General features: G+C 37.1%; 1 protein-coding gene across 16 annotated transcripts in view; it reads left to right on the top strand.

Moving 5' to 3' along the window:
* PROM1 (prominin 1) overlaps window positions 1–23,263 on the top strand; it is a 62,914-nt gene that overhangs the window by 28,201 nt on the left and 11,450 nt on the right. For 6 of the 16 annotated variants that reach the window (XM_038135303.1, XM_038135302.1, XM_038135297.1 and 3 more), the window contains 15 exons: window positions 6,273–6,393; window positions 9,123–9,186; window positions 11,500–11,589; window positions 12,240–12,263; window positions 12,901–13,118; window positions 13,537–13,611; window positions 14,812–14,875; window positions 15,441–15,449; window positions 16,640–16,799; window positions 18,785–18,937; window positions 19,790–19,913; window positions 20,327–20,430; window positions 20,863–20,947; window positions 22,136–22,282; window positions 22,534–22,605. In XM_038135303.1, the coding sequence (XP_037991231.1) occupies window positions 6,273–6,393; window positions 9,123–9,186; window positions 11,500–11,589; window positions 12,240–12,263; window positions 12,901–13,118; window positions 13,537–13,611; window positions 14,812–14,875; window positions 15,441–15,449; window positions 16,640–16,799; window positions 18,785–18,937; window positions 19,790–19,913; window positions 20,327–20,430; window positions 20,863–20,947; window positions 22,136–22,282; window positions 22,534–22,605 (1,510 nt within the window). The remainder of the gene's footprint in view (window positions 1–6,272; window positions 6,394–9,122; window positions 9,187–11,499; window positions 11,590–12,239; window positions 12,264–12,900; window positions 13,119–13,536; window positions 13,612–14,811; window positions 14,876–15,440; window positions 15,450–16,639; window positions 16,800–18,784; window positions 18,938–19,789; window positions 19,914–20,326; window positions 20,431–20,862; window positions 20,948–22,135; window positions 22,283–22,533; window positions 22,606–23,263) is intronic. The other 10 variants (XM_038135309.1, XM_038135310.1, XM_038135308.1 and 7 more) reach the window with 3 other exon arrangements.

Raw genomic sequence — 23,263 nt, 5'->3', positions numbered from 1 at the left:
AATTATGTTTGTATTGGGCAAATGACATTTTTGCCAGTTTCGAAACAGCAGTTGCAGAATGTTGCATTACATTTTTGAACATGAGAGACTGTATCCTGTGTTCAGCCCCCATCCCATAGAGAACCTGAGATATCAAGTGCTGCTTTGTTCTTGTTAGTGCTGTGGTGGTGAACAAAGCAAGTAAGTGACTTCCTTCAGTATTTGCTGTGCTCCAGCTGTTTATACTAGTTCAAAACAATTGGTTTTCTTTTGGGTCCTGTGTTGTTTAAACCATGTATGCATTCCCTGTAAATCCTGGAGTTTGGAGACATTTTTGCACCGTTGGTATTAGGACTATACTCCTGTGCTGGGTATGTAATGGGTGATGAGGAGCTACAATCAAGATTTCTTCTGCTTTCAAAATACATTGTTTGCTTTCAGGCTTTCTGTTTTCCTTTAACTTCTTCATGTTTTCTCCTGCCTACTATCCTTATTTTGTGATTATGTTAAAGAAGAAAAAAAGTGTTTTGATCTATACAGTGTGACTCTTCAGTCATATGGGATGTACTTTGTCACTTCAATGTAATCTAAATCGGTTTTTTTCTATTACTGTGTGTCACAACAAATGGTGACCTTGCTCACACTCAAATAGGGGACAGGCTGATATCAAATATGGGAACATGCTCTTTTCTCCCAAACATCACTAACAAACATGACCCTCAAGAATGTGAAAACTCAAAAACTGAATGGTGTAGGGTGATATGTGCATCCCTGCCATGATGACAGGACAGAAGTCCTTTATGGGTCAAGTGTGCCTTAAAGACAGTAAGTTATTAAATTACCACTCAACATGTTGAAACTGGAGGTAGGTCACAGAGCTTGCCAGCTGTCTTTCCACCACGTTGCAGGACACTGTGTTGCAGCATGCTCCTTTCTGGCTATAATGACTGGGGAATGTTGCCTATTAATAGAAAAATTAAGATTGTCCCCCTTGTTGGTCTGTTTAACCTGTGCTTTTGCTGCCAACGATCCTTGTGGGATTAAGCACAGCCAGCACAGGCAAATGTTTCTTCCCAGGTCATGACTGGCAGATCAGTGATTCCTAGTAATATGCTTTCCAGATCTAAGGAAATTGCCTCTTTAATGTCTCCTTCCCCCCCCCCCCCCCCCCCCCCCCCGTTTTTTTATGAGACTTCATGATGTATCAGATGCTTACCCTAAGTGGGGGGTGTTGCCTGAAATCTGAAGGTTGAGTGGAGATAATCTCATATGAGGGGACTCCCTGGTTAAGTCTCTAATGCTGTGAGTGATGTGCAAGGCAAGATGGAACTTTGTAAGGCTAATATTACTGGTCCTGGACTTACTGAGGGTTCAAGTCTCCAGTATCCCTGTGTACAAAGAGAGGTTTTCCTGTCCTTCCTGGATCTTCTTTAACAAGTGACAAGAGCATGCCATGCCTGTGTCTGTTTAAGCCCATGTCAGGTTGCTTACTGCTGTGCTGTAACACAGAAGGACCATCTTACTGGTAGCCATGGCCCCCACAAAAAATGCTGGAGGAAGTCTGAGGTTTCCTTAAAACTGTTTCTACATGTCTTGTACTGTTCTCAGAAAGTATTCTTGTGGTGATTTTTTGGTGGAAACTTTATTACCTGCTTTTCCTCAAAGTTCCTATGCAATTTCAGCTTAGGTGGAAGGCTTACATGTAATTCTTCCCAAAATCACACTTCTCAAGGACTGAGTGCTGAATACGTAAGCATGACGATAACCAGAAGAGTTTAGTCCTGTGTGAGTAAAATGCTTATGGATACTTGCAGACAGAGGCAAAGGAATGAAAACTTGAATGGTTTCCATCATTACAGGATTACATTGAGATGTGCAATGAAATTACTAAGGCAGACTCTGTCATTGTTTGGGCATAATTTAAAGTTCATGAAGCACGAGAGGCCTTTTTTGGGAGTAGGTCTCGCAAACCCCTGCCAAGGACTAGAATGCTACAGACTCCTTTGCCCTGAGCTGTGCTGCTTCAGAACATGCATTTGGGAAGGCTGGCTTCCCACAGAGTACCTTGAACCCATACCTCTGCCAGTGGAGCTTTGCTTTAGAGGTACTCCTGTGGAACATACATGTAGGCAGCTGCTGGAGGGCCTGGAAAGGATTTCTAGAGGATGGACTTCTTCAGGATTACCATCTAAGTGTATGTTCTCCATCTTCTCTCTCTCTCTTGTAGTGCCAGATATTCTGGGATTCTCTAATTGAGCCCTTTTTTTTCCTTTTTCTTTTTTTTTTCCAGTCCTTGATATGGAAAAATGGTTTCAAACTGTCATTCCTTGGCTGGGAAAGACAGGTTAAATGCACAGTGAAGAGTATTGGTAGGGGAAAGACTCTGACTGTGGAGCTTGCAATGGACTGTGTATCTGGGCAACAGCTCATGAAAACTCTAGTAGTGTGGGGATGGGTTTTCTTGTGTGTCAGAATGCAAGTTCACACTGACATATATGTGCTGTTTATGCAGATTTTAGAGTATTTCAGCCAGTAGATTTTAATCACGATGTACAAATGTTCACATGAAACAAATGTTTCTTCTCACCTTTCCACTGATGTAGTGCTCTGGTAATCAGAATGAAATTTTAGACTCAGCTTACTGCAGTGGAGTGTAAAGGAAGTGTAAGTTTTGGGTTTTTTCTTTCAATTTAAAAAAAGGCTTCAACTAGATCTGCTTTCTGCAGGTGGGGCCTAAGTGAGAAGTATGCTTTCCTCAAGGAGGGGTATAAGAAAGAAGTCAGAAAACCTGTGATTATATATGTAGTTGTGTATCTTAATAGGCCTTTAGGGTGTCATTTTCCAGGATATCCACTTTCTGTTTGAAATATTTCTGTATAGATTGAGTCAAAAATACATGCAGTGTTTTTGGTAGTTCACAGCTTTTATACATGAGTGTTGCCCAACAAAGTAGGATTCTGTTGCTAAAGAGCAGAGGATGTAGAAATAATCTATCAAATGCATAGCTAAGTAGATTTGATATCCCAGACTTAAGCAAACAATTACATTATTTTCTTCAAATGTTAACTGAAAGTTTAGGGACAGAGACCTGCTATTAGACCTTACTCACTAGTCATCTGCAAGCTTAGGCAAGCATGTTTTCTCTGGGAAAGAAATGTAATTTCATTAGTTCTTGTACGTTATAAAGGCAAGGGAGGAGTGTTTGATTTTTAAGAAAGCATATATTGCAATACCAGATTTGCTGGTGATAGAAAAATGTCCTGGTTATTGCATAGAAAAACACATAGTCAGTTTTCTGTGCCTCCCAGAGAGCTTGTATTACAACCTCTTTTTTTTTTGAAGTAGTGGATGTTCAGGAAAGCCAAGTCTAGAGGAAGGAAATGGTGTTTGGCATTTTGGCAGGTACCTCATCAGGCTTCACATTTGTCCTCTTGGCTTTGTAGGATCGGTAATACATGCTGTTCAGAACCTGGAAATCATTAGTATCTGAAAGAATTGGTGGAAAAGTTGATGCAGAAATCTCTCCATTATTTTTAAAAGTCTTTATCTGGTAGCGAGGAAGGGGCTTCTTCCAATATGTAAATGAGCTCAAGGTTTCTATTTTGTGACTTGAATTTTTTTGCAAGCGCAGCTAAAGGAGAAGCTTGGTTTCCCCCTTGCAACTAGTTTAGTAACATTTATATGCATCTGTGAAAATCCTGGCGAGAAACTTGAGTGTGGAATATTGGACTCCTGAAGAATTGTTAAAACAATTTTCTTAACCTGTTACAGAAGTGGCATATCCTTTTTATTCCTGCTTTATGACTTCCTCCTCATAGCTGCTTATTGAATGTTGACTCAAGGCTCAGTTACATAATAAATAGATTTTTCCTCTCATGTTGTGTGTTTGTTTAGTTACATTCAGAGTACAGTCACACTTGTTCTGAGTACTTTGGCTGCTTGAAGTATCTCCACTGTCTTGTTTCCTCCCACTCCTTCCATTTAGGAAGCTGAAGAGAACGATGTTGTGCTGAGATCTTACAAAGTACTGGTTTGTTAGCTCCAATTGACCTTTCTGATCTCTGAGCATACAATTGAAAGGATAAAAATGCTGTCTGTCTAAAGAATGAGGATGTGGTCATAAACTCTGAGCCTCAGAGCGATATACACATTTGCTTTTCCTGATGGCTTGAGATAGTTTGTCTTCTGATCAACAAAGAAAAGCTAAAAATATTTTGATAGCAATTGCGATCACAGTAGAGTGAAAAGAAATAATATATTGCCTGTATTCAAAATTAAACTGTTTACTAGACTTGTCATAGGATTATAGAATGATTTGAATTGAAAGTTGCTCAGTTCCTTGGTATTTAGGCATTTTAAATTCTCATTCCTTGGGCGGTAGATGATAGTAGTGTCTGCTTGAGTGTTGGTCATAGTGGCAGTGAAACGATTCCTTTTGCTGTAGGTTGAGTAGGAGGATAAATGTGTGTTTCCATTTGATCCTGAGTGACTTTTGGGAGGTTAATTAACAGCCAGTTTTGAAGACAAAGCTGTGAAATTTTGGGTAGAGAAGCAACCACTGTATGTCAATTTCTGTCATACTCTCTTGAATATTTTTGAATATTGAGAAAAATGTTAGTAAAGGAATCCTAATAGATATGACCTGTAGCATATAGTCCTTCCATTTCTCCCTGTGAGCTGTTTTGAAACTGAAATTAGAATTTTCTAATTGAAATCAGAATTTTCCTTCAGAAAGTATTTTTCAGAGCAACAAATTCTTGCACATGTGAACAGTTTTATGAGGAGAACAAGCCTTTACATTGTTTGGAAAAGCTAAAGTAGGAAAAGCAAAATAAAGATGAAGGCTGGTATTGATTCACTGAAGAAGGAGATGGGCATCATAAATCAGGGTCTTTGTTCCTGTCTTGCCAGGATACACAGGTTGTGTTATTTTAGTACGTGTTAGCTCTCCATCATTTCATTTATGTGGCTGTATTATGGCTTCCTTTGAATGCATATTCTTTGGGGCAAGAGTTACACTTAGCGTGTATCTTTTTCCCCACAGAGAGCCTGGATTAGGTTTTCTGTAAGTCTTATTTAAAAATACTAGTATCTAAGTCTTCTTGACACCCCAGCTTAGGATGTTTGACAATTGGGCAGGAGTACAGTACCATTTGTGTTAGGGATTACCTTCCCCTGTGTTTGGGTGTCCATAATGGCCTTTCAGGGTACTGCCTCTCTTGTATTGAGCTGCAGTACAAAGTAGGAGACTTACCAAATATGCCAATCAGGAATTGCCTGTAACGTACCTGACTGCAGCCTCAAGGCAGTGTCTGCCCTTTGGGGATAAATCCTGCCTGTGGTGAGTGCATCTCAGCTTGCTGCTGGTTAAATCTCAGAGTTAGTGCTTAGCCCATCAGATGGGTTTGTAGTCAGCCTGGTTTTGAGGCTATTACCACTCTGGTGGTTACTCTTGACTTTTCTGGTACTTGTCTGCAAGGTTAGCTGTTGTGAATGTCTAAAAGTGAAATGCTGTGAAATGTCTAAAAGTCATCCTTCTCTTTAAGTCTGTTTTCCACCTAAGCTAAACAAAAAACTAAGGTTCATGTATGATAAGAGATCTTTGAATTCTCTCATGGGGCCTTTAATTGCCTTTTAACTTACTGTTTATGCAGATCTGCCATGCCATAATGAGATTTTACAATAAAGAATGGTCAAATAGAAAATAATCATCATCAGTGCTGGCAAGAAGTCTAGCTCACTTTCCACCTTTTGCTTCAGTATCAGAAAATGCATATTATTCTAGCATTAACACGGACTATTTGTGTGCTTTTGAATCATCATGCAATTATGTAAATAAATTGTGTTATAATGAATAAACCTTGCTGAAGTTATCAAATGAAAAATACTGCTTTTCACAGTTAACTAGCAGGCATTTGCTTGTAGCTGTGTCAAGGTTAATGCTACTTTTAAGAGAGCCTAATATTTCTAAGTCTCATATAGTTTACTTAGACTATAAACCCGTTTTCTGACAGTACCCATGCAAATGGATTAGTAGCTGTACATTAATAAATTCATAAGACTTTGGGGTAACATCGCTTTTCCTTTTTTTTTTTTAATTAGTAATGCAATATTGGCCCTTTTGGCTCAGTCTTACAGTCTGCATCATAGTGTATGTGAGAGCCTGTAGTAATTTATGGAGACCTTTCTTTCTTTTGATAATATTGACTTTCTTTGGCTATAATTTTTGATTCTGTCTTATGTTAGAATATGCACTTACACTAACAAATATCTGTTATCTATATTTTTTGTAGTGTTGGAGTGCTCTGTGCATATGCTGCCAACCAGCATTTAACAAACCAAGTCCGAGGAGCAAAGAAACTGGTTAACAGTAATTTTAAAGATCTGAAAATTTTCCTTAACGACACTCCAGCGGTAAAGAATTTTTTCTTTATGGGCAATGAGGGTGGGAGGGAAGAGATATAAATAAGAAATACTGCAGAAAAGAATTCTTTCTTTCTGTATACCTGCAGTATTTTCTTTATTTTTTGTATGACAGTCTCGCTAAGTAGAATAAACGGTGCAAGGTAAGATGTTTTCACACAGCAGTCAGTGCTTGGGAGTTACCCTGATGGACCAGCATTCCATGAACAATTTCTGAGCTGTACTTTGGGAGTCAGCTGCTGTGATGCTTGTAGGTCCTTTTCCTCCTACTGAGCTAGTGTAGATCACAAGGAGAAGATACATAATTTGGAAAAGAAAGGTTCTAAAAGGAAAGCATTTTTTAAAAAGTATGACATGAAAACTTGGATCCCTTGTTGCTCTTTCTTGTTTCCTTGCATTTTGGGCATACTTCTATGGGCTGTAGAACAGAGCTACAATAACTTATTTTCCAGGAATATTTTAGACTGTTTTTTCTGTAAACCGAAGTCACACTGTAACATACTGAACAGGAAAGATTCTTTTCTTTCAGATTTTCCTTAGAGTTCCATAAGCAGTCCTCTGCATATCTTGTTTTGTGTTGGAAAAAAAAAAAAAAAAGCTAGTTAGGAAGACTTGTAGACAACGTGCCATTTCAAGTCTTAGTGAATTTACAGGCGGCAAAAAAAGTCTGACATTTCTGTTACCTTGGCTTTCATTAGTTTTAATTATTTGAATTCAATTTTATTAATCTGTTTTACTTCCATGTGACTGATACATTAGAAATAGAATAGAATTCCTAATTCTAATTCCTAATTAGAATTAGGAATTCATGCAGTTATGTGGAATCCACAATTCAACATAAGTGTGGTAGCATCCCAGTCACAATAATTCTGGGGTGGTTTTCTGCTGACCAGGGCTGTGTGAGAACAGGAGACATCTTGGGAGATGCCTCAAATGTTTTCATATCTGGAGTTGTTCCCCAAACTTTTTTGTGTGTGGTGTTGTGACAGATGGGTGCTGGAGGTATATGGCAAGAAGTGGTGGTCAGGCCAATAATCCCTCTTGAAACAGCACTTTTGGTCAGTCTGGAGCTGATGCTGGGCACAGAAGGATCAATACAGTCACTTCAGAAACCACCAGAGTCCCCTGGATAATGTTCTGACAATCAGGAACTTCAGAGGAGAGAATCTGTTATGTAGAAGTAGCTACTTTAATAGAAGAAAAAAAAATAAACACTAGCTAAAATGTTAATAAAAACACGTAATTATTAAATTTAAAAGTGTCAGAACTTGAACACTTCTGCCAGAGATTAGTCAAAGTTTCACTTAGTAGTTTTAGTTTCAGTGTGGTATTATTACCTTTTCTTTTTTAGACTTGGTGTTGATGCAGTCATCAGCTGTATCTCATGAGTCATTTTGTCAGACAAGGTGCATGAGTATCATGTATACACACACACTTGTAAGAACTTCTTGAGGAAAGGAGAAGAGCTACAGTTTTTTGAAAAAAGTTCTAGTATCAACTAATTGTCTGTAAAGCTCTGAAATTCAAACTGATGTCCTTGACTCATCAGTATGAGGTGTGTACAGCATATAAGAGGATTTGAAAAAGAAGTCCTGTGTTAAGAGTTCGTGTCACAGGAGATTTGCAGACTGTGAGTACTGAGCAATAACACTATTAGTCATACAGAATTGCCTTTGGTCTGGGACATTGCTGGAGACAATGCAAAACCTTTGAGATCTGTAGCCCTGCAAAATTTTAGTCCTTTGGTTAACTGAGGTAGACCAAAATAATAAATAAGCAAAAATATACCTACTGCCTTCTCAGTAAGAAACTAATTTTTTTTTCTTCTGTGTTAGAAGAAGGAGATCCACTCCTTACTTTGTCATTTAATTAGATTCACTGATCAATAAGTTGTTGCGAGGGTGAATTTTTTTTTTCACAGAAAGTTTGAGACTGCAAGCCAGATACACTTTTGTACACATTTGAATCATGCTTAAAATTAGAATTCCATTTCTCAAGTGTTTTAACCATTACACCACTTTAGCTTGATTGGAGTAGAATTAATTAATTTAAACATACAAAAATCTGTAATGTCTTTTCAAAGTTAGTGTAATTTTTCCACTTGGGAAGGTTCTTTATTAGCCTTTTCTCCAAACCCAGAATTTGGTGGTAACTGAGTTGTTGGTCTGCATTGTTATGGTGTTTTGGCAAAGCTCAAGTCGAGGCTGGGCCAAATCCACCTGGGGGTAAGGAAATCTACTTGTGTTAAGACAGAGCAGCCAACTCCTTTCCACAAGAGAAGCTCTAAGAGGCTGCCCAAATACAAGTCCATTGGCTTGCTGAATTGTTTCAAAATTGCCTCCACATCAATGCCATGCCTTTCCATGAAGGAGGAGCTAGTGCCACCAGAAAATCAAGTAACAGAATTGAAGACATGGAAAACCTTATTGGCCTGACTGACTTGAAGCCTCCATAAGGCCACTGTGCTGCTAGTTAATATTTTTGTGCTGAATTGTTGACCACAGAGCTGTTCCAATTAAGTAGATGTCCCAGTCAAACACTTTCTTAATGTGCAGTTCTGTTAAGCAAATAAAATACTTGGTTAGTTGAAAACAGTAGGAGGCCAGTGTTTGGAGGGGTTTGCAAACATATTTTGATTGTTTCAGAGTGACTCTGACACATTCAAAAGTGTTACTTTTTTTCAATTCTTTTAATAGTTTTTGTAATCATTTTCTTCTCAGCAAATTGACTACTTGGTGAACCAGTACAACACAACTAAGGATAAAGCACTGTCTGACCTAAATAGTAAGTATTTTTATTTAAAGAGGGTTAGTAGTGTGTATTTAAAAGCTTCAATAAGATAATGTAATTAGCTCATAGTGCAAAGTGAAATTTCATTTATGAGAATATGTTTTTCAAACAGGAGTGCTGTTCTCAGAGGTAAATGAGACTAAAATCCTTTTCACATAAAATGATTCGGAGCTGGTATAATGCATAGAATTTCCTGAAATAAAAGTATTTTATTAAATTATTATCCAATAAGTCAGGCTAATACTTTATTTTCCTTTTCAGTTTTGGAATATTTTGGAATATCTGTCCTCAGGTCTTCAAATTGGAACCAAATATCAAGGAACAGAGCTCCTAGCAGTTGTGATAGTTCCAATGAGAGAGATCTCTGTTTATTTTTCTTGTTCTACCTTTGTCCTCCCTTCAGCTAGGAGTTGAGTTATAAGCTTATCTTCTTTCTAAAGCTGCTTAATGTATTTGCCATTTCAGAAAAGCAGTGGAAGAGCAGGAGATAAAATTTGAATTAGAACTGCTGCACTTTCCCCTTCAGCACAGTTACAGTATGAGGCATCATATTTAAAGCTCTCAGTAAACAAAAAAAAAACCAAACAAACAAAAAAACCCCAAAAAAACAAACAAAAAAAACCCCCCAGAAAACGGACTTTTTTTTTTGTTTGTTTGTTTGTTTGTTTTTTTTGTTGTTGTTTTGGGGTTGGTTTTTTTGTTTTTTATGGTTTTTTTTTTGTAATTTAAGATTCACTTTCCAAAATTCCCAATAGAAAGGGCTGACCATAATCAGCACACACAGCAATTCAAGGTGCATTGTGTGCCAGGTGTTAATAAATGCATACAGGTTTCATTGTTGGATTGAGGGATTGTTGCTGGGATCAAACTGTGCAGCTGTGGCATTCTGCCACTTATAATAAATTGATTCTCATGTCCAGAATCTCTGCTTCTCTGTAGTTTTATATTAAAAGTGGTTTTCAATTCAGCCAACATGGCATACCCTGAGGTGAATGTATTTTGTCTGTGTGAGGCTTTATTGCACTTTGACTATGCCTGTGAAAGTAGTAGTAGCAGTAGTTACGTAGTCTTCCTACTTAATTCTCAGCAGGAAGACTCTGGTCTAAAAAATAGATGTAATCTTTAAGTCTGTGATAATAATAACAGTAATAATAAAAAATTGATGTTTGTATTTCAAGTGTTAGCTTGAAGCTTCCCAGCCACTCCAAACAGAAATTTCAGATTAAATGTTTATTTGTTCCCAAGGCCAATTTATAATGTTAGTGAACAGATCCTATGGGGCCTGTGATGAGAGCAATCATCAAATAAAGATAGCTTTTATTTTCTTGAAATACCAGAACTAAGTGTGGGTACAGAAGGATTTTTTCCTAAGGGAATCAACAGTAGTAGGAATCTCTAGAGAACTGTAGATGAGTTCACTTTGCCTACCCTAAGGAAATGTGGAAAAGTGTTTTCTGCTTGGTAGTTCTCATCCCAAGCCAGACATGATAGTGCTGACAGTAAGGGATGCTTCTCTGCCAGGCAGTATTCCCATCTCATCAAAAGGAAAACAACTGACAAACCAGTTTACTGTGATCTGAAAATGGAGAGGACCTGATGATTACCTATAGGATGTGTCACATCAAAATGTTTCATCCAGCTCTACTCAGTGTTTCTGTGTTGCTTTGCTGAACCAAAGCTCATTTATTTGTGGGCAGGGAGACTTGAGGGTTTGGAGGTGGGGGAGCTGGGCTGTGGTGTCCGTGCTGGATGTGCTGCATGAGGGTACAGGGGCTTAATGAGCTTAAGGGATTTCAGCAGAGCAGACTTGTGGGTGACCTTGATGTTGCAGGACACGTGAGGGACAGGAGAAGGGAAAAGAATCCACTGCTTGGTTTCTCTTATACTATGAAAACATAGTGTGTAGTGAAAGACTGTGCCACAAAATTCCTGTCCAGATGCTGGACCTCTTTAAGATAAGTTGTGGAAAAAATACTGTTCCCAAAAAGAGTAGTAAATGCAGTGAAATACATATTGTGGAGTTTGTTGAAACTCTTGTGTGTTTTTACCCATGTGGTCAAGTGTTAATGACTATTTTCCACCATATTTTGATTTACTTCTTTCATTTATAAACCTGCAGCTAGCTAAAGCAGAACTGTGTCTCTGCATGACCCTGCAATATAGATATAAGCATACATATAAATATATATGTATATACATAATATATGTATTTGTTAAGTCAAGAGTCTGATAGCAGGTAGTTTAAGAGACAGTTTAAATTGAGCTAGTGTATGATGTGTTGGTTAATTTTGTCTCTCTGTACTACAGATGTTGGACCTGTGCTTGGAACCAGAGTTCAAGAACAGCTGGGTAAACAAGTACGTCCTGCACTTGATGCAGCCCTGACAATGGCAGGAGGTAAAGATGTACATGTTGTTGTATAAGGTTTTGTTGCCATGGTGAAACAGGCACAGCATGGGATAGCTTTGTGCAATACCATGAGTCAGCATTTTTTCTACCTGCCTGGATATTTCTTTTAAACAGAGGATTTCACACATCTTAAGATTGATAAATACATTTAAAACCTAAATCAAAATCTACGTGCTATTGTTGACACTTCGTTTTGGCAGTCATTGAATAGGGATGAAATCTGAATTTCCTGCTCCAAGTTGCTGTCCCTTTCTGTTGAATATTAGGGACACTAGGAAAACTGTCCTTTGAGAGTCGCATAATTATTATAACCATAAGTATTTGCAGATTAGTCAGGGATTTTTTCCTGTACACTGCCAAGATTATTATGAGAGTGTTAGCCAGCATTTCTTCACTGTATCTTTGAGTTTGGCATTGCTCATTCTTAGTTTTCCCTCTTTTTAGAGAAAATATTCCTTTATTATTTTTCCATTTAAGACTTCTTTTTTCATGAATTAGATACAGCTTACAGAGCAAAGAGAAGGCATCCATGAGCTTGAGTCACTTTGGTTTGTTTTTTTTTTTACCCATGAATTCTTTCTCATACACTTGTCATCATTCTCCTTTTGTTTGCTTTATTTCTCTTCTTTTTCTTGAAGTCAAAGTGGAAAGGGCTATCAAAGGTAAAAACTGCAATAAAACCTTCTGTGGTGTGAAGTGCACTTTGTTTTTGTAACTTTGTGTATTCTTAGTTGTGTCTGTGTGGTTCTTTGTTTACTAAACACCTGCTCAGTGTTTGGGATTCTTTTCATTTTCTTCTGTTTGATGTGATTGGAATCTAAAGCCAGACAGTGTGGAACACTCATTCATGCTTGGCTGATGCAACATGATCTCCTTACCTTTCATCTTGCAGCTATATGATTTGTGAGGTGGATTATAAGGAAAATACTGAGAATACAGTTTGATGGATATGGGCTTTTAGTTTCTAATGACCAAGCATTAAAGTTCTTTACTGAAAGCACTGAGGAAGGAGAGGTAGGGAAACAGTAGAAAAGTGGGAAGTGGATAAAATACCAATAAAAGTGACCTGAGCACATTACTTTATCTGTAGAAAAGCATAAGTGGTATCTTTTTATATGCAATAAGTACATATTCTGTGCTAGAATTTTCTGTGCTAGGGTTTTTCAGGTGAGGAGGTAGTAATTAAATCAATATTGTTAAGATGATCATATGATTAATGCATGTACCCTTTCTCTTCATGTCTGTACCTACAGCTGCTTTCTAACAAAAGGTTTATTTTTAAAATTCACATCTTTGTAGCTATCAGAGAAACGAAGGAAGCACTGGAAAATGTGAGTGTCTCTGTAGAGGTTTTGCAGGAGGGAACAGAGAGACTTCATGCAAACTTGACAGATGTTAAAATGCACCTAAGCAACACCCTCAATGACTCTGCATGCAGTGCGGCTCAGGCTGCCTCAACTTGCAACATCATCAGGAATTCATTAGCTCAACTGAACATCAATGCCAATTTTAGTGGGGTAAGATCTTTTAATAATATTTTTCAGACTCTCAAAGTGCGATTGCCTTGAATAAGCCCAGTAGTATGTTTGCCATTCAGTGGCTTGGTGTGTGCGGTCACTTGTGAGATTAGTGACCTTCCCTTTTTCTGTGTTTCTGGGTAATTCCAGTCACTCTTTTCATCTCCTGTGTAGAAAAGGATAAAATATGTGTCAAGCAGCTATGCTAGAGTGCTGCTCTAGCTGTGAAATAATCTGCCCTCCCAAAAATGCTGAGGGTTAAGCTTTGCTTTTGTACAGCAAAGGTTTCATGAGTGTTTAGGAAGATTCTCCTGAAGATCACTTTAGTTTCCTTACCCTCTCTCCTAACTTTGAAATATTTACTGAATTAGCAAAACTGCTACTTCGATGGGACTCAAGCATGTTTTTTCCTTTCCAGTTGCCAGGTGTGAGCTTGCAGCTTGCAAAGATCAATGATGTCCTTAAAATAGACCTTTCTAGTCTGGTTCAAAAGGTATGTTTCTTGACAGATTTTTAAACTCTTAATGAATAAACTGGGATATCTGTATCACTTGACTCCCCTTGGTTTCTCAAGCAGAATTCTTTTGTTGCCACCTCAACCTGCTTCATGGTTGAATGTCTCTCAATGTCTCTCATTGTTTGGCCAGGATTTAACACTTGAAAGTATGAATGCAGTGCGTTGTATCTGTTTGTAGGATAATACAAATCTAAAATGTTTCACAAGTTGTCTGCTTGAAAGAACAGTCCTTAAAAAATGAAAAGACAGAAACATGGATCCCATAGCATACTCTCTACTTTTTCATTCAAACTAAAGAAATAAAAAAATCTGTGATCTCCTAATTAGTTTTATTGTATTCCAGCTATCTTGAAATATTTGTTTCAAATTCTTTCTGTGCATATTTAACATCTGGTGCCATGGACCACGTGTAATGGCTATTAGTATTTTTTGCAAGACTTTACACAAAAAACCTATGATTTTACCTAGGAAAAGAATGGCTTAGTTTGAGAGGTTGAAAAATCTAGGAATCTGAAAACATGTGCTAGGACTAGAAGGCACTTTCTGAAACCAAAGGCTGTGTGTAGGGATTGAGACCCCTTCCTGCTTCTGCAGTGATCAGGCTTACAGGGAGTAAGGCTTCATGTATCCACTGCAATGGTGTCTCCTTTCTGTCCAAAAGAGCTACTGAGCTTGGTCCCCAAAGTGTGGACCCCTTCTTTCCCTTTCTCACTGGAGAAGGCATTGCAGTGTCTTTAGAGGCAATTGGATTTCATTGTTTGCAATATGGATTTCATGCTCAGAAGGCACAGACTTGGAAACAGGAGGAATTAGGCTGGTACACAGTAACTCCTTTGACTTAGTGAATCTTCATATGTGTGTTTTTGGCTTTTAGATGAGCTATAAGATCTGACAGGCAGCAAAGTTTGAGATATCTGTGACTGATTCATGTGTATTTAAATATAGATTTTTTTTCCCCCCCAAGGAATATTCTGGAGACCAAACTATATCTTAAATATATTTAGAGTTTTGCTTTTACCTTTTCTAATACACAGTGATAAAACCGTATTTTTCTTAGTATTACCATATACATTTTAGTATGTGTGTACTTTTGATCCTTAAATAAAAGGAAAAAAAAAACTGCAAACAATTTGACAATGAGAAACATGCCATAATTTTTTCACCTGTTTTTCTTAGGGTTATGCAGCATTTAATGATACTCCAGACTTGGTAGTGAATCAAACCAGGAACATTTTATCAGGTGAGGACAAACTATCTTTTCACTTTGTTTAATGTTCTTGTTTTTAAGTAATATATTTTTGGCTAAATACCATTAAAAATGGAAATGAGAAGCTTAACTATTTTTTAAAATTTGGCGCCAGAGGAAAAAAATATAGGAAGCAACTGTGTCTTGATGAGGACTCTAAATTAAATCTAAAAATAGACCATGTGGTATTTGATTGAGGAGTTTTATCTGTTAGGCTTTTTACTGCTCAGGTAATGAGAAATCTCGTGATCCTCACTTCACACTGATGCTTTATTTGGTTGAGAGACTAATTTTTTCTTTGACCGATGTGTTAGTGACATATTTAGGAGTGTGATGTTAGGAAAGCTGACCTGCTCCTGCTGCTGTATTAAAATGTGGTAGAGGGTGAAGTGAAAGCCAAAATACGCCTTAAGGATAACTGAAATGGTGTCTCAGTTGTTTTGTTATTTAGGCTTTTTGCTCTTTTCCTGTACCTGTATGGTAGTATAGCATATGTATACTAATCTGTTCTAATTTTTATTCTTGCATTGTGGACCTGTTCTGCATTATATATAAGCAGCTGTTCCTTGTAAGTTTTTCTGGTTTGTTTTTTTTTTTTTCTCTTCCCCTCCTGGGCAAAATATAGCACAGTATAGATATAAGCATAGTCTACTGTGTGAACTTGCCTGTAATGAGCCAGTTTTCTAAAACTGATATTATACTTTTTGTTAGGAAATCTAGGGCAGACTTACTCATTTTCCATATCAGAGATGTGTAAACACAGACAAAATGTCATAATTTATCTATTTATAAATCGTTTGGGCTTTGTTTGTATAAAAACTGAACTTGAGTTACAAAAGAAAATAAAATAAATAGGTTTACTAGAAAAAGAAATTGCATTTATGTGCAAACTTCTAAAACAATTGTGATTTATTACATGGTTGAATTTGAGGCGTAATCATGAAAGCAGACAAAGGCTTGTCCAGTTGTGTTTTGAGAAAGAAGGAAGTATTGCCAACCACAGAATTACAACCTGTGGTTACATGTCCTGCTTTTTCAAGTATGTTTCCAGTTGAAGGAAGGGAGGAGTAGAGAGAAACTGCATTTTACACAGAGACAATATGTATAATAAGTGAATTAATCATGCCTTTGTGTATCTAAATAGTGTCTATCTAAACTGTAAGTAGAGGGGTAGCATCTTTGGTCATAATCTGAGGGGAAAATGGCTTAATGGATTGTTACCTCAGGAGTGTTGCTAACTAATTGGAATGTGTTCATTTAAGTAATCTCTTTTAATAAGATTGAAAAATAACTAGTATAGATTCTCAATATAGGCAGTCCAATTTCTGTCACAGTGTTGTATTCCCAAGACACGGAGTCTTGGGAGTTAAATAGATTCTGTTCTTCTCCTTTGTGAACTTGATGGCTAATTGTCTTGCTCAGTGTTGACATTTGCAATATTGCATGAAAAGCAAGATTTAGGTTGGCTAGATAAAAAGTGACACATTCATTATAATGAGAGGAAGGAGGAACATCTCTGGCTCAATGTCTGCATCTTGAATCATTAAACCGAATGCTAAAACAAAGTGTGCATTTTGAAATGCCCTTGTGCTACTTCAAAGCTTGATGCTTTTGTTGCCTGCTTGTGTTTTCCTCACACTTGTCTTCATGGCTTGCTTGTTACATGTGGCAAATGGCTTAATAGCATTTTATAATGCATACATGGAATGTAAATTTCCTCTAAGGATCCGTAACAATGAAATATGTTTGTTCTTTTAGACATCAAAAGTGTGTTGGAATCCATTGGTTCAAATATTACTACCTTCACAAGAGCACTCCCTGTTCAGAAGATTTTGGCAGATTTGATGGTGCATCTTACACAGAGTGAGGCATATGTTCAAGACTATTTTCCACTAGTGGAGCAGTATGATTTCTATAGGTATGTACAAGAAGTAAGGCAGGACTGAAGTGCTACCTGTTAATACTTTGTAATATTTTAATGTTCTGTAAAGGCAAGTAAACTGTTAATGATGAACACAGTGAAAGAAAGATGTATAAAGTAGTTGTTTGGTAGTGGCATTTTGGTAAAAGCAAAAACCACAGCTAATCAATAACTGGATTGTATGATCAAAAACTGGATCAATAACCACCTCTTGTTTCACCACAGAGCAAGAGGTGGTTTCTACTCTGTAGACCTTCAGGTCTTTTTCAGGAAGGATAGATACAGGTGGATGTCAAAGATGTAACCCCCAAAGGACTGATTATTTCATAATGCCCGGGTGATCTTTTATCTAGGTCTTGTTTCCATTGAGTTGCTGGTAAATTGTGAGGGCAGAGGACCAGAGAGACCTTGAAGCCAATCCATTGTTACTGCACCTTTTGTGTGCAGAGCAGGAGCAGCAGGGATTCTGCTTCACACCTTGTAAATCTTCATGCACCTGTGCTTGTCCCTGTTGGTCTTTGTGGTTGATTGTACTGTGAGGAAAACATACTTTTTGAGACTTTTGTGTTTCTTGCAGTTGAGTAACCTCATATTTTGACTTTTATAACTTTTCATTTCATACTATCTGTCTTTGTCCAGATTTAGTCATTTCTGTCCCCAAGCTCATTAAATTCTCCCTAAATTTTGTTTAGTACTTTAGTTGACTTTATAATCAATATTTGCTTCTGTGTTTGTGCCATAATCAGTTTCACTGCTACAGAATGTGTGTTGCTGGCTTTAATGCAGTGATAAATAAAAGTGGACAGAAAACGGAACTTTTAGAACCTTGCTTAGAATCTTACCTTTAGCCCATTTCTTATCTGACAGCTTTTGTGGTGAGCCTTAATTTGACAAATTTATTGATATTTTCATTGAAGCTCATATTGCATTTAACCAAATAAATATATCATTTTATTCTGCTACAGGAGAATATATCTCATCTGTATGGCACTTAAGTACCTGGGTTGTCAAACCTAACCTAGCAGTACTTCAAGTACAAATGAAACCAATAAGCCTGTAGTTGCCCAAATTACTTTCTATCTATTCCTTCCTTAATTACAGGTGCATTATTTGTAGTCTTTAATGAAATCCTTTTATGAATATGCCTGTCAGCATTCATGTTTTTCTTTCTGTTAGCCATGCATGTTCATTGAAATAATTCTTGTACAGATTTTTCTTTAGACAAGTACAGGGAAGAGAAAAGGGAACTTAAAAAATAAAAGCTGAAGAAGTGACAACAGAAGGAGAAAACGAAGTGCAGAGTGCATTGGGAGAGGATGAAAGGATAGATATGTAATGTGTGAATAAATGGGTATGCTCCAAATACGTGGACACATAGAACTGTTACATGATGTAATTAATAAAAATGAAAGTTTATTTTCTATCCAAGATTTTTCGCCTGATCAAGTTCCATTAACTGTTCCATCCGTTGAAATCAGTCCAGGACAGACACATAAAGCCTAGATTTTCACAGCTTTAAATATAGTTGTTTACAATTACAAGCCTAACACAGTGTGCAAAATTGTTAGTAAGCCTCACAGTGAGAGCAACTATGTACTTCACGACCAATGGCCAGTCCACATTCATAAATTTCTCCATTTGTTTTTGAAGAAATTGCTGATTGAACATCCGCTTTGAGTAATTGTTTGCTCCACTTGGAGCACTTTGACACTTCCGTACAGTTCACCTGCTTTACCTGGGGAACACTTTGTTCCTGTGGTGTGTTCCCCAGTCCTTCAGTAGCAGCTGACTGCAATCCAGTGACTGTGTGCTGCCCCAAAACACATGCTAGTGTAGCAAATATGTGTCTTTGCTGACACTGGTTGCTCAAACAAAACCAGGAGTGGGACATTTGGGAATATAGTATTGCATGATGTCTCCTGAAGGTTTCCACTGTGTTCTTCATGTGAAAGTAACCAATAAGTTTATCTTTTATTCCTTAGGTGGCTTGGTTGTCTCATTCTGTGCTGCATGTTGGTCCTGATTCTGGTCTTTTACTACCTTGGATTGCTATGTGGCACCTGTGGATATGATAAACATGCTTCTCCAACAACCAGAGGCTGTATCTCCAACACTGGAGGAAACTTTCTTATGGCGTAAGTTTTGCTTACCAGGGAAAAAGAAAGGTAGAAAGTTGGTCTGATTGGGTTTTTGAAGGATGTAGATATGAAAAGAATTTGGTTTGTTACATAGGTGTATCTGCTGAGAATAGAAATATTGATCTCACACACTTAGATTGAGGGACTTGGGGATTTGGAGTTTTTCTTTCATTTGCTGAAGGATAAAACCTCTGAATTTGCCATTATAAGGCGAGTGCTGTGACTAATGAATTTGTGTGCAAGTCCCTTTGGAAAATGCAAAAACCAAGGAAATTAATAACTTTCTAGTAGACTTGGAACATTTGTTCAAAGTTTCAAAAAAAGCCATGCTAGAAAACAAGAAACACTTGACCTTCTGAGAGTGTTTCTGGATGTTGTAGGTTGAAAAGTGCCTAGGAGTGGTTTAATGTCATTTCTGCTGGGTGCAGGAGAAGATTGCATCTGAAAGTCTGAAACTTTTTTGAGAGCACAAGAGAGTTGAATTTAAAAAAGAAAATTGCACAGTGTTGTGTCCCTTAAATGTCATTCTTAAAACAGTTTCCATGCCCAGTGCTAATGTGAGGTTTCAAATGCATTTTGGCTTTTGAAGGAGACTTTACAGGGCTGAAACATTTAAGATGTTTCAGAGGGCAAGAACATATTTGGAAAACAGAACTATTTCAACTATCAATTGGTTTTCATATTTCTCTTATAGCTGCTAACTGTTAGCTTCACTGTTGCCCCAAGTATATGTGTGTGTGTGCATATATATATATATATATATATATATATATATATATATATATATATATATATATATATATACAATGTGTTCTTATACAGCAAAAACTTACTCAACTTCTTTTTCAGTGGTGTTGGATTCAGTTTTCTTTTCTCCTGGGTGCTGATGATTGTAGTGGTGCTCACTTTTGTCACAGGTGGAAATGTAGAAAAATTGGTCTGTGAGCCCTTTGAAGATAAAAATTTATTCAAGGTGAGGTTATTCATGTTACTAAACAATTAATAGAATCCCCACAAGTCCCAAAGGTCTTGTCCTTTGTTCTGTATGGTATGTCATTCACTTCAAGTGAATTTGGATCTGGTTTTACTTCCTACTTACAAACCAAATAGAGACATTCATCCTTTCTTAGTTTAATTTGCTTTCCAGTGTTAACACTGCATGCTTGTCTTCCTTTGGAGACAGATTTTTCTGATGCAGTTGTTCCTTGGTAATGCGGAGCTTTAATATTTGCTTGCTGCACCAGAGAGTTTGAATTCACTGGTTTTGCTTGTATTTTCCTTAGTGGGTGATAAGCTTAGATGTGGTTATGTGTCAAAAGACTACATGTGAATAAATACATAAAGAAACTTGGAATTATAGTAACATTACTGAATTTTGTCTTCTAGGTTTTGGATACACCTTACTTACTAAATAAGCACTGGAAAAACTATCTTGCTGGCATCATCTTTAAAAATCCAAATGTTAACTTGACTTTTGAAAAAGTGTACAGGTATTAGAGTTATGATTAAGATTTAATTCAGATAATATTTGACTCTTTTTTATTTCATTCAGTTTATACATACTGGTTTTGTGGTATCTTCTATGCTTCATATTTCAGACGCATCAAAAAATTGCACGTGTTCCAGTAGGCATTCTGATTCTAGTGATTCTCAAGCAAAACCAATTTGTTCCTATGTCTGAGTTATTAGAGATAGTCAGCATCTTACTGTATGTCAATATTAGTCAACCTAATTGATAACATCCTTTGCATCTTTCAGAAATTAATAACTTCTCTTATTGACTGAGCTTCAAAAGATATAATCAGTATTTTGTTTTCTAAAGGACTGATTTTCTTACAATAAGAAAACATTGTTAATCATTCTGTTCATACTTGGTCCTAAAAGTGGTTTTTAGGCTGATCTGTGTATTTGTATTCTTCCAGTGACTGCAAGGAAAACAAAGGAATTTATACTTCCCTTCACCTAGAACATCTGTTTAATATCAATGAGCTTTTAAATATTAGTATGGTAAGTAAAGAAACTATGAATGAGTGCATGATTCTGAAGGATGTTGGTTCTTGAATCACCATATAGCATGTCTGGTTTTTTTATGGGATTTTGGTTTTTACATGCAGAACATCCTACAGGGGTGCAAGAGCTGCCCAAGCTAATCTGAAGGAAAGAAGTTGATTTACAAATAAGATATTTTTTTACCAGTCTCAGTGGGCCAGGGAGGATTTTCTGATGTGCTTTTTTTTTATGTGCTGATAATAATGTTTGTTTTAATTTTGAAACTTGTGTGGAAGGTTGAAGTCTATCTTCCAAAGACTGCTTGTGGTATTCAGTGACAGTTTTCTTTTTATATAAACACCTGTCTGGGTGTGTTATTCTCTGATTCCAGTCAGATTTATGTCAATCCAGGATATGATGTACCTTGGTTCTAAGAATTATTCTGGTTTGGTTGGAAGTAGTTGGGGTAAAATAATCTTTTTAGTTAAGCTGTAATGATATATGACTGCACTGTCATTACAGGACTGTACTAATTTTGGGGTTGCCTGTAATACCTGTCTTCATTACAGCAACCCCTTGGGGTTACATGTTCTGCCAGGTGCTGTACCCACCTAATAGATACAAATGATAGACAGTAAAAATGAACAAGGTAGATTCACAAGAGGGAAAGTTATTTTGAGTTTCCACTATGGACTAATGCAGGAGGCTGCAGAGGAGGTCAGATTTTCAGATTCCTCAGCTATAGCTCTGCAGCTGCTGCAGGTAACATGGTTTGGAGTGCAGAAAGGTTCAGGTAACAATAAACAATCACCTTTAGTCACCACTAAAGGTATTTAGAGGAGTCTCATCCAGTCCTGTAGCAAAGTGTTTGTCCTGGCCACAGCTGAGATACTGACTTCTCTAGGTTTCCTTATTTAGGGCCAGAACTTAACATTCTTAGAGGATAACATTTCCTGGAGAGATGTTAGTTAAAACAGAATGGAAGACAGGTAATCTATTGGTATGAAAGAGACAAAGGCAGGTTAGAACATGGCCTGGTGGATTCTGTTCTACTTAATTGAATTAAACTGATGTGAGCAAAGAATGAATGTATGCTTCTTTGTGGAAATGAAGAGTCAGCAAAAGCAGGATGCTTCGTGCAGGGGCTGTAGCAGAATATGTGCTGGTTGCAAACTACTTTTGTACTTTTTTTTGTTTCTTTCTCAGTATACAGAAGATGTAGCACTTAAAATTGAACACATTCAGATAAACCTCAGCAAAATCATTCTGCTGGATGAAATTGGGAAGGAGAATCTTCTGAATTTCAGCTCTTCAGGAATAGATGGGATAGACTTTTCAGCATATTTGACAGAGGTGAGTCTGCAGTCAACTATAGACATGACTGTGACAAAACATAAAATAAAATGTTTGTTTACCAAAGGGTAAAACAGCAAAATCTGTTTATGTGTGAAACACCATGCTTTAGGGATTCATACAAGTTGGGGAAAAAAGCACTTAACCTTTTTAAGTTAATAAATAAAAAAGTAGAGAGTAGGTGATATAGTTAAGTGCAAACTGTCTGTAAATAACATACTCCTTTTCTTACTGCTCAAATCTTGTTTCAGATCAATAAAAGTGTTACCAAGGTTGATCTTCTCTCATTTGCTAATGATTTAGAAGCAAGAGCAGACCAGCTGGTAAGTCCAATTCAGCAGTACAATAATACATAAAATATATCATTTACATACCGTATAAGTATAAATATATAGTAAGGTAGACTTTATATGGGAAAATTTTTGTACTTCAAACATTCACTCACGTGGTGCAATGTCATGTAAGGAAAAACATTGAAGAACAGTGTTACATATGAGCTGTATTTTAAATGTTGCTAATTATTGATTTTTGTGTGTTCTTTTATGCTTTGAAAATGTATTTTCTTAAATTCCACTCTTTGCTTGGGCAGTGAGGGGAATGCTCCATTTCAGTATTTCCTATTACCACCTTTACATTTTAGGGTCCCAGTTGGAAGAAATATTGGTGAGATGCAAAATTAATACTGTGGTAGCTTTTAAGGATTGTAATGAGAACTGGAGCTCCATTGTGGAGGGAGAATGCACAAAAGAAACTGTTTTATCTGAAGGGCTTTTTGAATGCAGGACAATGGTCAGAGGGTATTGCTACAACATTGCCCACAAATGCATCTGCAAGTGGCACAGATCCATGTTGACAGTGACTGTTCAGTTGATCTTTTTGTTACGCATGTCCAGGTCAGGCCATACTCACTTTTCAGAATGAGGGTCATGGTTTGGGTGAGCCCAAGACAGATTTCCTGCACTGCAATGCAGGAGGAAGAGT

The sequence above is a fragment of the Motacilla alba genome, chromosome 4 (genome assembly GCF_015832195.1).
Source record: "Motacilla alba alba isolate MOTALB_02 chromosome 4, Motacilla_alba_V1.0_pri, whole genome shotgun sequence".
Lineage (NCBI taxonomy): Eukaryota > Metazoa > Chordata > Aves > Passeriformes > Motacillidae > Motacilla > Motacilla alba.
This window is presented reverse-complemented; position numbering and strand designations above follow the sequence as displayed.